The following is a 15,353-nucleotide window of genomic DNA, read 5'->3' on the forward strand; positions in this document are numbered from 1 at the left end:
ATTCTTTCATACAACCAACAGATGGCGCTGTGTGATATTGCAGTCACTGTTATTCTTTCATTTAACCAACAGAGGGCGCACTGTTATTCTTTCATATAACCAACAGAGGGAATTGTGGGATATCGCAGTCTCTCCCCAAGTGTACTGTTGGTATAGGAATGATTAAAAGTGACTGCAATCTCAGCCATTCGGGTTGGTACCGCTGACCCGAGTATAAGCCGAGGTAGACTTTTTTTTTTTAAATACGGTACACTGATTTTATTCATAGTGGTAGCTGACAGGACTGGCGACAGTAAAAAAGGGGGCTCTGCACAACAAAAGTTTCTGGGCCCCATCCCCACCCCTTCCTTATCCATCAGTACAACACAGGCCACACAGGCTCCCGTGCAAGTTAGAAAAAAATTGGTGGCCACAGACCCCCTTTAAATTAAAAAAAAAAAGAAGATGGGTGTTAGGGCCCCTTAAAGTTTTTTTTAAAAAATGAACATTGGTGGCCAGGGCCCCTGCAAGATAAAAAAAGAACATTGGTGGCCAGGTCCCCTACAAGTTATGAAAATAAAATTAAAGGGCCCTCCTGCTGTGAGTGAGCTATGGGGTTTGGAGGAGCTCAGGTGCCTGCATCTTCAGCTTTTTGGAGCTCTGATTTGCAAGTGAAGTCTGAATGCCAGTAAAGCCCATGGGGATTGGATAAGCTGGAGGGGAGGTTGAAATGTCACCCATCCAATCCTCATGTGGCTTTACCGGGACTTACATTTCACTGGCAAATCAGAGCACAAAAACAGATGTAGGCACCGAAGCTCACACAACACACACATTTTGATTAAGTGATTTCTTGCACAAAATGACCACATGAAAATATGTAAATCAGTTTGTCTGTGAAGGTTTTTCATTCATCCAGGTCAAGCTACTGTATATCTAGTAGAAGTGATATCGATTTACTCTGTATAAATCTACTGAAAATCTGTGTTCCCTTCAGTGTCGAACTGGGATGCCAGGGGCCCACCAGAAAACCTTAGACCACGGGTCCACTTTTCAAACTATTTCTCCTCTTCCCCTCCTCACTCAAGCTCTATTCTCCAAGTCTCTCTTTATTTTCAATAATCTATAATTCTATCTATTTAGTCTCTTTGTTCCCATACAGACATAGGTAATGACCATCCAGTTTTCCTGGTATCCCCGTGGGAAGTCCGATCCCTTTTTAGTCCATGCCCTTAAAGGAACAGTAATGTCAAAAAATAAAAGTGTTTTAAAGTAATGAAAATATAATGCATTGTTGCCTTCACTGGTAAAACTGCTGTGTTTGCTTAAGAAACACTACTATTGTTTATATAAATAAGCAGCTGTGTAGCAATTGGGGCAGCCATTCAAAGGAGAAAAAGCTCAAGTTACACAGCAGATATCAAATAAGCTCTGTCTGTCTAATGGTGTTATCTGTTATCCATTAGTTAACCTGTGCCATATAGCCATTTTTAAATTTCCGCCATTGCTCCAAAGCAGTTTATATGAACTATAGTAGTGTTTCTGAATCAAACAGATCAGTTTTACCAGTGTAGGGCAGCAGTACATGATATTTTCATTACTTTAAAACACTTAAATTTTTTGGTGTTACTATTCCTTTAATGCATATAAGAGATGCACCAGTTCCAAAATTTTAGGACTCAAATAACATTATACTCCGCCAAATATTTGGATGAATACTTGACCTAATCTGAACCCACATTTTCATATTAAAAGGAAAATCCTTCCAAAATGCATCTTATGAGAAAAACATTTTCTCCAGTCTTTTTCTTCATCCGTATTGTTGTGCAGAATGACTTACTGTATGATTTTATTAAAAATTTATATTAAAATAGCAGTGGCCTTCTGTTATACCCAAAAATGATTGCACAAATAATACAAGTGATAACCGTCCATACAAATTGAGGAAATGGACGGTCTAGTCTTCATGAGCTGAGTCTCAAAGATGTAACAAGATAGTGGGGGGCTGACGAGCCATAATATATATTTTTTGGCAATAATAATAGTTCTACCACTGGGCTTTGTTGGTATGTGTGCAAGACATATTGTTCTAGAACTTTTCTTATCTGTACATGTTAATATAGTTTATTCTTAATCAATTGTTATATACAGTACACTTCACCTTTTTACTAACTCACATAATTATCTGGTGAGACCTGGAAACTGACATCTAATATACTGAAGGACAGTGCCTCAACTTTGCAATGGGTCCTAGGACCTAATACTTTCCTACACTATTTAACTAGATCAGTGTTTTCACTGCCTCATCAATAGTACTATGCGTACTATGCTCTACTGCTGTGGAACCTTTTTTGGAAAACACCATCTTCTGTTGCAATAAGAGGTTCAAATGGAATTCCTTCCAGTGCATTCATTTAAAAACAAGATTAACTGCACATGCTCTGTGCTGCTGTTGGTTACCTTATCTTAGGATCAGACTCACAATATACTGTATAAATAGAATATAAAAGTTACAATAAAAGGTTGATTCCTTCAGTGATTAATTCAGATTGACCTTTGTATAGTAGCTCAGAAACCAGTGTGTGTAGCACTGAATTTAACCCCTGTAGCCGGGGCCATAACTACAGAGGAAGCAAGCAGACCATGCAGCTGCAGGGGGGCCCAGGAGGTATAGGGGCCCCATGAGGCCCTAATTCATATACAATTTCAATAAATATTGGTAAAACAGGTCAACCCATAAACATTTTGGGGGCCTGAAAAGTTATTTGCTGTGGGACCCAGTAATATCTAGTTACGCCACTGGCTGTAGCAGTTTATATAATGGCTAAAACTAATTTTCTGCTTGATGATTTGTAACTGCCCCTAAGCATACCGTCTCAACAGTTTCTCAAAGCACTATGAGCATTTTTGTGTTAAAGACACACATACAAAATTAAAGATAGTGGACTACTTTGACAACTTTAAAGGCCTGTATTGTTACTGAACCTTTAGCCTGTTGCATTAGGCTCAGCATATAGAATATATTATTTCTAACCACATTAATTTTTTGGGGTCTGCTTTACACTAACATTCCATCTCATGAGGGTGTACCCTGTGTACTTTTCCTCTTGGTGAATCTACCTTTCCTTCTTCATTAATAAGTATGATGCCAGAAATTTTTCTTTTCTTACTTACCTGTAAGTAAATGTTCTTATAACAGATTTTACTCATAGTCATATTATATATATATCAAAGTGCACATAATTTTTTTTGTTTGGGCACTAGTTTGTTTAAGTATATTTGGATATATCTATGAGTGCTATGAATTACACAGTAGATAAAAAGCCCCAGTAGTATTTGTATGTATGTATGTATGTATTTTTATTTGTAAAGCGCTCCTTGAGGGCAAAGCACTGTACAACAAAACAATAAATTAGTAGTAACAATAAACAAGGGGTCATTGGAATAAAAAGTAACAATAAGTGCATTATTTGAATACAATTGACAAAAATATAAAATATAATTACAATGCAGATTAAGTGCTCAGTGTCAAGGAAACAAAAGGCTAGAGGACCCTACCCCGTAGGGCTTACAGTCTAAATGGGAGGGTAACATACAGGCACAATTCAGAGGGGTATTAAGGTGTTGTGGGTTACAGTTTGTTACACTGTTCTGTTTTTTGCACAACATTTGTTGCTGTGGATTACTACATAGATTACTAAAATAAAATACTATTATGTGTGTGTTCTGGATAAAGCAAATCATTTTCGTCTGTAATCTGAACAGCACAAATCATGTTAGTTTTTATTGCCTAGAAAAGAGAAGAAGAAGAGAGACGGAAAGGGGAGGAAAAAATCCGGCAGCGAGAAGAACTACGAGCGAAGGAGTTATACCTTAGTCTAAAGAAGGCTCAACAGCAATGCCAAAGGAATGGAAATGAGGAAGAGGAGTGGCAAGAACAACGTGAGTGATGTTAGCGATCATTTAACTGGATTGACTAAATTGAAGGAGAATTTATGGGCAAGAAACTTATAACTGGCTGCTTTTAGTAGGCTAAATAGGGAATGTGATAAAAGTCGCAAAGAGGAAACCAAGGCGCACCTATAAGAATAAGAATAAAAATCTGTCAGTGCATTGCAAATTGCTTGAAGGTGTCAAAATCTTTTGGAGCAAACACAGCAACTTTTTTCAGTTTTATTACATTCACTGCTCATTGGTGCAAACTATAAAATTCGTAAACTTTTTTCCACTGTCAGAAGAGGTTACTAAACAATTTCAGGGTTGCAAAAGCTACATTAAATTTGTGCAAAGGAAAATTTGTTTCGCCAAAGGCATAACTTTTCGCATCGCAAATAATTTTATTTCATTCTCCCTAAAATGTGCATTTGGATGTTTTTTGAGGCCAAGTGTGTTTAAGCAACCAGTAGAAGAAATTGCTACTTCATTTGCAAGAGCAGTGGGAGGTCAAGATCCTTGAACAAGTAAGCAGTGACTGATAAATTCTTTGTCTTTCACCAACTATAAAAATATAGTATTCCTTTGACAATGTCAAATCTTGCTGATACCTGCTTTGTTAGAGTCTGATATTTGAATAGGAATAATAATGGTCAAATTTTAAGTGAAATGAAGGTGATCATAGACGAAATAGGCGAAATACACAGTAACTGGAGGCATCTCTTCTTAATTCAACTTTATTGTGAATAGTTGATATGAAACTGCTGTTTAAAAGAGTAAACCCTAAAAACTAATGTGGTTGTAAATGTATTTTAGATTCTGAACTTACTGCACCAGCCTAAAGGTTTGGCAAATCTATGTTTTGGCTTCTCTTAGGACTGTCATTAGTGATGGGCGAATTTATTCGCCAGGTGCGAAATGATGGTGAATTTGTGAGATTGGCCGCTAGCGAATAAAATCGCGAAACGCCCGAGAGAATTCGAAAAAATGGATGCCGGTGTCAAAAACAAGACACCAACAAGAGTGCTACCATATAATGTAAATATTAATTAATTACTAACTAGTCTTGTTTCATGACTTGTAAAGTCAATTTTAAGCTCAGATAAGCAGCACAGAGCATGTGTAGTTAATCTGCATGAAAGAAGATCTGACTCTGAGACTTTCAGACTCTGCAAAAAAGAATTATGCAGACTCTGATCTTCATTGCTACAGGACTATGGTTAACTTGGGCTGGTGTAGAACTGTAGTTAACATTACTAGGAGAACAAAGTATTCTACTATATATATATATATATATATATATATATATATATATATATATATATATATAAAAATACATTTATATTTATAAATTAAAAAAAATAGAAAAACAGTGGAATCTATTATGTACAAAAAACATACAAATCATAATCCTTATTTAACCAATTAGGGGCCAATACATTTAATTGATGGATCCACCACACCTCTCATTTAAGTGGAAGAATTTTTTCCAAGACAATAAATTTTAACTCCAAATCTGAGTGTCCCTTCACATAATGTTTGGCTTCACATAATGAGATTGCTAATTTAGTATAATAGACATCTGCCTTGTAGTTTTAGATTTTTATTCAATTTATTGTTGCACAGTGGATCAAAACATAGGATCCCTGTCAGATAAAAGAATAATTGAAACTGGGTAATTGAAGTGGCTTGCTGTTTATATGATGTTTTCCTAAGATTCTTTAAGCGCAGTTCTGCTGTTGACACAGCCTACAGTGGGAAATTTGGAATTGCCATTATATTCTGGGAGGCTGTTGCTCAAGACTTAACCCTTTCCAAGAGAAGGGGAATGCCACATTTGTTTTAGGGTATGCTCATGTCTAGGGCATTAGCGGATCTCTTTAGTCTTTATTTTGCTTCCTTGGACATTTGTCATAATAAGTGGCCACTTCAAGCATTTACACCAACATAATGTAATATATGTCATACATATATATATATATATATATATATATATCATACATATATATATATATATATATGACATATATATATATATATATATATATATATATATATATATATATATATATATATATATATATATATATATATATATATATATATATATATATATATATATATATATATATATATATGTACCTGCCATATTTAAATTGACCTAAGCGTAAGATTACAAACAAAGTTTCGCTAGGCAGAATTGAACACTAATGCATGATCTCTATGAAATGCTCGTGCTGACTAATTAATGCTATTGAAACTTCGCCAGCGTTCGGCTGCTGGGACACAACTTTGCATTTTAGTGAATTAGCGTAGTGGTAGCGAATTTGTGCCCGACAGTGTGAAGTGTGGTGTAGCGTTCACTGGCGAAAATTCGCCCTTTAGTGAATTTGCCCCTATCTCTGTACATACAGTAAGTACCTTTTAATGCATAGCATTAATAAGCACAAAAATCAGGTCCATTTTAATGTAACCATTCTGCTTTAGAAAATAAGCCATCATAAATAAATATTGTGGAAGTGGCCAGGGTGAAGATAAAGGAAAGCTGCAGGTAACTTCCAGGTTTATGCAAACATACAAGTACTCTCATTTGTTTTTTCATGTAAAATATGCTTTGCAGTAGCAAGTATAGTTATCGGATCCCTTTGTAACGTTCACAACTAGGAACTGTTGTGACCGAGGATAGCCACTCCAAGGGGAGTGGATATGGTGGACGCCCAGGGGTGTAGCCATAGGTAATAGTAGGCAAAAACATGATGGTGATGAAGTTATAGCAGGTTTATTGCAGACGGAACACAGAAACACAAAAGGCAGGAACAAGCAGAATGGCTGATCGAGGAATCCACATGGTGAGGGAAAAAAGGGGAACACAGGAACAAAAGTACTCACTCAGGAAACAAGGTAACAAGGTTTTCAGGAACAAGACAAACAAGGTTTTCAAGGTTCAGGTTCAGGTTCAGATTCAGATTCAGATTCAGATTCAGATTCAAAATAGCAGGTCAGGAACAAACAGGATACAATCAATGACTCAGCACTGAGCAAAGCTCAGGGCGGGGTTTATAAAGGGAAGGTGATTAGGAAATGGGAAACACATGAGGGTAAACGAGGTGGGTGGAAAACAGACTGTGAATGGCAGATAACAGAAAACAATACACACCAAAGTTCAGAACCAGCCCTGAGAGCCCCCAGTGGCTCATCAGGTAAGTGCTGCAATGAGCAGAACAGCACCACCAGAGTTCAAGTCCCGGGCTGATCCTGACATTACCCCCCCCTTGAGGATCGACCTCCGGGCGATCCCAGGATCAAATGGTCCCCCATCCATTTTAGTCCAAACCCTGGGGAAATGGGCCGAAGCCTCGCCAGAAACGAGAACAGGAGCTTCTTGAGGATTGGAAAACAAAACAAAGAAATTGCTGGGGTCAGGAGCCAGAACAGGAACATTGGCAGAATTAGGAGCCAAGATATCACAGCCAGAGTCGGAAACCAGGACATGAAGACAGACAAAATCAATACAGGCACCCATTACAGGTGGCGGACCAGGAGCTTGGACACCCATCACAGGTGGCGGACCAAGAGCACAGGCACCCATCACAGGTGGCGGACCAGGAGCACAGGCACCCATCATAGGTGGCGGACCAGGAGCACAGGCACCCATCACAGGTGGCGGACCAGGAGCACAGGCACCCATCACAGGTGGCGGACCAGGAGCACAGGCACCCATCACAGGTGGCGGACCAGGAGCACAGGCACTCATCACAGGTGGCGGACCAGGAGCACAGGCACCCGTTAGAAATAGGAAGAGGCAAGCCAGGACAGCAATACCAACACCTACAGCAATAGACCTGATAGAGACAGGATTAACCGCCCTACCAGGTCCAGTAGCAGGGAAAGTGGCACTATCCAGGGCAGGCAGGTCCTCAGGCCCGGAGGCCAGGGCAAACAGGTCCTCAGGCCCGGAGGCCAGGGCAAACAGGTCCTCAGGCCCGGAGGCCAGGGCAAACAGGTCCTCAGGCCCGGAGGCCAGGGCAAACAGGTCCTCAGGCCCGGAGGCCAGGGCAAACAGGTCCTCAGGCCCGGAGGCCAGGGCAAACAGGTCCTCAGGCCCGGAGGCCAGGGCAAACAGGTCCTCAGGCCCGGAGGCCAGGGCAAACAGGTCCTCAGGCCCGGAGGCCAGGGCAAACAGGTCCTCAGGCCCGGAGGCCAGGGCAAACAGGTCCTCAGGCCCGGAGGCCAGGGCAAACAGGTCCTCAGGCCCGGAGGCCAGGGCAAACAGGTCCTCAGGCCCGGAGGCCAGGGCAAACAGGTCCTCAGGCCCGGAGGCCAGGGCAAACAGGTCCTCAGGCCCGGAGGCCAGGGCACAGGTCCTCAGGCCCGGAGGCCAGGGCAAACAGGTCCTCAGGCCCGGAGGCCCAGGGCAAACCGTACAGAAACTGGCTCGGGAAGAAGCAGTCTTCTGCGAGCTGACACGGGAACGGAGTCTGGCTGGGCTGCTAGCACGGAGACTGGAACCGGCTGGGCTGCAGGCACGGAGGCTGGAACCGGCTGGGCTGCAGGCACGGAGGCTGGAACCGGCTGGGCTGCAGGCACGGAGGCTGGAACCGGCTGGGCTGCAGGCACGGAGGCTGGAACCGGCTGGGCTGCAGGCACGGAGGCTGGAACCGGCTGGGCTGCAGGCACGGAGGCTGGAACCGGCTGGGCTGCAGGCACGGAGGCTGGAACCGGCTGGGCTGCAGGCACGGAGGCTGGAACCGGCTGGGCTGCAGGCACGGAGGCTGGAACCGGCTGGGCTGCAGGCACGGAGGCTGGAACCGGCTGGGCTGCAGGCACGGAGGCTGGAACCGGCTGGGCTGCAGGCACGGAGGCTGGAACCGGCTGGGCTGCAGGCACGGAGGCTGGAACCGGCTGGGCTGCAGGCACGGAGGCTGGAACCGGCTGGGCTGCAGGCACGGAGGCTGGAACCGGCTGGGCTGCAGGCACGGAGGCTGGAACCGGCTGGGCTGCAGGCTGGAACCGGCTGGGCTGCAGGCAGCGAGGCTGGAACCGGCTGGGCTGCAGGCAGCTTTCGGGGAGCCGGCACAGGCAGCTTTCGGGGAGCCGGCACAGGCAGCTTTCGGGGAGCCGGCACAGGCAGCTTTCGGGGAGCCGGCACAGGCAGCTTTCGGGGAGCCGGCACAGGCAGCTTTCGGGGAACCGGCACAGGAACAAGGTCTGGCTGGGAAGCCGGCACAGGAGCAAGGTCTGGCTGGGAAGCCGGCACAGGAGCAAGGACTGGCTGGGAAGCCGGCACAGGAGCAAGGACTGGCTGGGAAGCCGGCACAGGAGCAAGGACTGGCTGGGAAGCCGGCACAGGAGCAAGGACTGGCTGGGAAGCCGGCACAGGAGCAAGGACTGGCTGGGAAGCCGGCACAGGAGCAAGGACTGGCTGGGAAGCCGGCACAGGAGCAAGGACTGGCTGGGAAGCCGGCACAGGAGCGAGGACTGGCTGGGAAGCCGGCACAGGAGCAAGGACTGGCTGGGAAGCCGGCACAGGAGAGAGGACTGACTGGAGAGCCGGCACCAAAGCTGGAGACTGGAGAGCCGGCACCAAAGCTGGAGACTGGAGAGCCGGCACCAAAGCTGGAGACTGGAGAGCCGGCACCAAAGCTGGAGAGCCGGCACCAAAGCTGGAGACTGGAGAGCCGGCACCAAAGCTGGAGACTGGAGAGCCGGCACCAAAGCTGGAGACTGGAGAGCCGGCACCAAAGCTGGAGGCTGGCGAGCCGGCACACGAGCTGGAGACTGGAGAGGGTGCTGGGAAACTGTAGAAAAACTAATAAACTGGGGTTCAGGTCTGAGAGAAAAAGAGGGTGACCTGGGTTTGGCAGCTGCCACAGGAGCAGAAGGTTGTGGAGGAGACAAGGGCCCAAAAACTGGAAGTGGCCGATCTGACACAGGCCAGATAGCGGTTTGTAGTTCATCTTCATCCGAGTCTAGATCCTCCCAGTCCTCATCGAAGGCAGAATCCTCCCAATCATCATCGGAGACAAAATCCTGCCAGACATCATCAGTGAAATGGATGGCGTCTTCTGCCTTACCCTCTCCATCCCAAGGGAGTTGCAGTTTAACAACAGAGTCAGAAGGCATGGAGGGCTTTCCCAAAGGCTTCCTGTAGTTGGGCTGAGTCATTCTGTAACGTTCACAACTAGGAACTGTTGTGACCGAGGATAGCCACTCCAAGGGGAGTGGATATGGTGGACGCCCAGGGGTGTAGCCATAGGTAATAGTAGGCAAAAACATGATGGTGATGAAGTTATAGCAGGTTTATTGCAGACGGAACACAGAAACACAAAAGGCAGGAACAAGCAGAATGGCTGATCGAGGAATCCACATGGTGAGGGAAAAAAGGGGAACACAGGAACAAAAGTACTCACTCAGGAAACAAGGTAACAAGGTTTTCAGGAACAAGACAAACAAGGTTTTCAAGGTTCAGGTTCAGATTCAGGTTCAGGTTCAGATTCAGATTCAGATTCAGATTCAGATTCAGATTCAGATTCAGATTCAAAATAGCAGGTCAGGAACAAACAGGATACAATCAATGACTCAGCACTGAGCAAAGCTCAGGGCGGGGTTTATAAAGGGAAGGTGATTAGGAAATGGGAAACACATGAGGGTAAACGAGGTGGGTGGAAAACAGACTGTGAATGGCAGATAACAGAAAACAATACACACCAAAGTTCAGAATCAGCCCTGAGAGCCCCCAGTGGCTCATCAGGTAAGTGCTGCAATGAGCAGAACAGCACCACCAGAGTTCAAGTCCCGGGCTGATCCTGACACCCTTATTCAGAAACCCCTTATCCAGACTGCTTCACATTACAGGAAGGCCATCTCCCATAGACTCTGATTTAAAGGAAAACTAAACACCCAAAATTAATACTTAAGCAACAGTCTATATCAACTGGCATATATATGTAAAGTGATACGGAAACTAAAAAAAAATATTTTCAAAATATTAATCTAGATTAAAAGTTACCTATAGGTCATGTTGATAGTTTTTCGCTGATAGATCTGCTTTTGTAAGTAGTTGTTACTTGAAGTTCCTAAACCTGTTTTGTCAACCTGACTGTCCCTTCTTAGCTTGTCAGTTAATGCTAATAGACTACTGCTGCACAGATATGGCAGCCCCCTCATAGGGAAAAAAAGGGGTAAGAAAGGTAATGTAAAAGCATCAGACAGATACTTTTATGGCAAAATTATAAATAGCATTCAAAGATAGATATTAAAAAAGTTTATTTTATGGTGTCAGTATCTCTTTAAGTATATATTACATCTCTTGCCTTGAACCACCATTTTGTGATGATCCATGTGCTACCTCAGAGATCACCTGCCCAGAAATACTACAGCTCTAACTGTAACAGGAAGAAGTGTGGAAGCAAAAGACAGAACTCTGTCTGTTAATTGGCTCATGTTACATAGTTACATAGTTAAATTGGGTTGAAAAAAGACAATGTCCATCAAGTTCAACCCCTCCAAATGAAAACCCAGCATCCATACACACACCCCTCTCTACTTTTAATTAAATTCTATATACCTATACTAACTATAGAGCTTAGTATCACAATAGCCTTTGATATTATGTCTGTCCAAAAAATCATCCAAGCCATTCTTAAAGGCATTAACTGAATCAGCCATCACAACATCACCCGGCAGTACATTCCACAACCTCACTGTCCTGTCTGTGAAGAACCCCCTACGTTGCTTCAAATGAAAGTTCTTTTCTTCTAGTCTAAAGGGGTGGCCTCTGGTACGGTGATCCACTCCATGGGTAAAAAGGTCCCCTGCTATTTGTCTATAATGTCCTCTAATGTACTTGTAAAGTGTAATCATGTCCCCTTGCAAGTGCCTTTTTTCCAGAGAAAACAACCCCAATCTTGACAGTCTACCCTCATAATTTAAGTCTTCCATCCCTCTAACCAATTTAGTTGCACGTCTCTGCACTCTCTCAGCTCATTTATATCCCTCTTAAGGACTGGAGTCCAAAACTGCACTGCATACTCCAGATGAGGCCTTACCAGGGACCTATAAAGATGCATAACTATGTTTTCATCCCTTGAGTTAATGCCCTTTTTTATGCAAGACAGAACTGTATTTGCTTTAGTAGCCACAGCATGACTTTGCCCAGAATTAGACAACGTGTCTAGATCCTTCTCATTTAAGGAAACTCCCAACACACTGCCATTTAGTGTATAACTTGCATTTATATTATTTTTGCCAAAGTGCATAACCTTGCATTTATCAACATTGAACCTAATTTTCCAGTTTGCTGCCTAGTTTTCCAATTTAGACAAATCACTCTGCAAAGTGGCAGCATCCTGCATGGAACCTATAGTTCTGCACAATTTAGTATCATCTGCAAAAATAGAAACAGTACTTTCAATGCCCACCTCCAGGTCATTAATAAACAAGTTTAAAAGCAAGGGACCTAGTACAGAGCCCTGCGGTACTCCACTAACAACACTGGTCCAATTAGAAAATGTTCCATTTACCACCACTCTTTGTAGTCTATCTTTTAGCCAGTTCTCTATCCAGGTACAAATACTATGTTCCAGGCCAACATTCCTTAATTTAACCAGTAACCTTTTGTGTGGCACTGTATCAAATGCTTTAGCAAAGTCTAAGTAAATCACATCCACTGCCATCCCAGAATCGAGGTCTCTACTTACCTTCTCATAAAAAGAAATTAAGTTAGTCTGGCAAGATCTATTACGGATAAAACCATGCTGGCACAAACTCATAGTATTATGATTTGCTATGAAGTCCAGTATCTTATCCTTTATTAACCCTTCAAAAAGCTTTCCTACCTCTGACGTCAGACTAACTGGCCTATAGTTTTGAGGCTGAGAACGGGATCCTTTTTTGAATAGAGGCACCACATTAGCAATTCGCCAGTCTCTCGGCACTATGCCAGATCTCAATGAATCCTAAAAAATTAAGTAAAGAGGTTTGGCAATAACAGAGCTAAACTCGCTAAGTACCCTGGGATGAATACCATCTGGCCCCGGACCTTTGTTAATCTTAACATGTTCTAGTCTCTTTTGAATTTCTTCATGTGTGAACCATGCATCATTAGTTGTATTACTAGAATTGGTACTATTAAGAAGGAAACCTTCACTTACTGGTTCCTCATTTGTGTAGACAGATGAAAATCAGAATCTGCGCTTTTATTTTGTTTTCATTAACCAGCTTAACCCCCTCTGAAACTAAAGGTCCCACCCCTTCCTGCTTCATTTTTTTACTATTAACATATTTAAAAAATAATTTGGGATTTTTTTTACTGCTTGTTGCAATATCCTTTTCTATGTCAATTTTAGCTTGCCTTATAGCTTCTTTGCATGATTTATTGGCCTCCTTGTACCTTATAAATGTTTCGGCTGTACCAGCTAACTTGAAAGCCTTAAAAGCACGTCTTTTCTTACCCACCTCAACACTAACGCTTCTATTGAACCAAAAAGGTTTTGCTTTGCAACGACGTTCCTTGCTTACAAGTGGAATATACTGACAAGTATATTTATTAAGCAGCATTTTAAAGACTTCCCATTTTTGTTCTGTGTTTAACCCTGTGAAAAGCATTTCCCACTTTATATGTTGCAGAGATGCCCTTATACTGTCAAAGTTTGCACGTGACCTAACCTATGGTTTGTTTGTGTGCACCATTAATCCTAGGATCCCAGGGGGCAGCACTTATTTTTTAAATTGGCAATTTACTATTTATGATTACTCAATGGCACTACTAGAAAAATATAATATTATGAAAATTGATTATTTACACAAAGCAGGCTTTTACATATGATTTTATTCAATATATTTTTATAGATCCCTACATTGTTCGGGGACATAGTTTTCCTTTAAGCAAATGATGATTCCCTTTTTCTCTGTAATAATAATAATAAAACAGTACCTTGTACCTGATCCTAACTAAGCTGCAAAAAACCCATAATGTAGTAGACTTAAGGTATAGAAATCCAAATTATGCAAAAAAAAAGCTGAGGTCCCAATCATTCTGTATAATAGATCTCATGTCTTCTATAAGAGTGTTTCTTTTTTTGTTTTTTTTCCAAAGGAATTCTATTTTCTAATGTGCTGTGTTAGATTAGGTAGGATATACTGTATATATGTGTGTGTGTGTGTGTGTGTGTGTGTGTATATATATATATATATATATATATATATATATATATATATATATATATATATATATATATATATATATATATAATGTAGAAAAGACCAGCAACACCGATATATTTTGTGCAAAAATTCAAGTGTATTGAAAATGCATGTACAGCCAACGTGATGTTTCGGTCCTCTCAGAGAAAGGTCCCTGAGAGGACCGAAACGTCACGTTGGCTGTACATGCATTTTCAATACACTTGAATTTTTGCACAAAATATATCGGTGTTGCTGGTCTTTTCTACATTATGTAATCTTTTTTACCTTGCACCCGACTTTGAAACAGTTTAGCGGAGTGCGGCCCCACAGGAACTGGTTTAAAGGAGAAGGAAAGATTCAAGATGGTTTATTGGCAGCAGATTAGCCACAATAGTGTTAGCTAGAACGCTATATTTATTCTGCAGAATGCTTTACCATACCTGAGTAAACAGCTCTAACACTGTCTCTGTTTGTTTAGGATAGAAGCTGCCATATAAGCTTGGTGTGACATCACTTCCTGCCTGAGTCTCTCCCTGCTCACTTAAAGCTCTGAGCTCAGATTACAGCAGGGATTGGAGGAGGGAGGGGGAGAGGAGCAAACTGAGCATGCTCAAGCCCTGTCTTGGAGGTTTATGCTGAAAACAGGAAGTCTGGTACAGAAGCCCATGTGTACACAATAGAAGGAAAAAAATGCTGTGTTCCTTTTGACAGAGGACTCAGAGCAGCATTACTTTGAGGGTTTACTGGTGTATTTATATAGACCTTTCTGATATAGCCTTTCCTTCTCCTTTAAAGCAGTTCAATGCATGTAAATTCACAGGATACTATACAACTACACTGCATTCTTTAGAAATTTAGCATAGGTGTTACTGGTTGTTTAAGGGGTCTGCATTCTTGCTGCCTTTAACATGTTACTTATCAATTTTGTGAATATCAAATCTTGCTTTTCTTCATCTTCATTAAAATCTTTCACAGGTTTAATTTTTGGCAGTATAAGCAACTAAGTTTTAATTTATACCGGTATATTATCTTTGGAAATGTAGTCTTTTAATTACTCATGATTGAAATTCGGACAGTAAAATTTGACAGCAGGGTAAAATTAAGACTGATCCTATTTAAAAGGGAACATAAATGGTCCTTTCTCACATGAACTTAGTCAGTTGGGCTAACTTAGAAAATGTGCATAAACACTACCACTTTAGTCTACTGTATGTGATCCAACTCCTCCATCACCTTGTCTACCCACAGTAATCTAA

At 42.2% G+C, this 15,353-nt stretch overlaps 1 protein-coding gene across 1 annotated transcript in view; it reads left to right on the forward strand.

Moving 5' to 3' along the window:
- sh2d4b.S (SH2 domain containing 4B S homeolog) overlaps positions 1 to 15,353 on the forward strand; it is a 119,868-nt gene that overhangs the window by 54,302 nt on the left and 50,213 nt on the right. The window contains exon 4 of the mRNA XM_018239461.2: positions 3,774 to 3,921. Within this exon, the coding sequence (XP_018094950.1) occupies positions 3,774 to 3,921 (148 nt within the window). The remainder of the gene's footprint in view (positions 1 to 3,773; positions 3,922 to 15,353) is intronic.

Source organism: Xenopus laevis, chromosome 7S, assembly GCF_017654675.1.
Source record: "Xenopus laevis strain J_2021 chromosome 7S, Xenopus_laevis_v10.1, whole genome shotgun sequence".
Lineage (NCBI taxonomy): Eukaryota > Metazoa > Chordata > Amphibia > Anura > Pipidae > Xenopus > Xenopus laevis.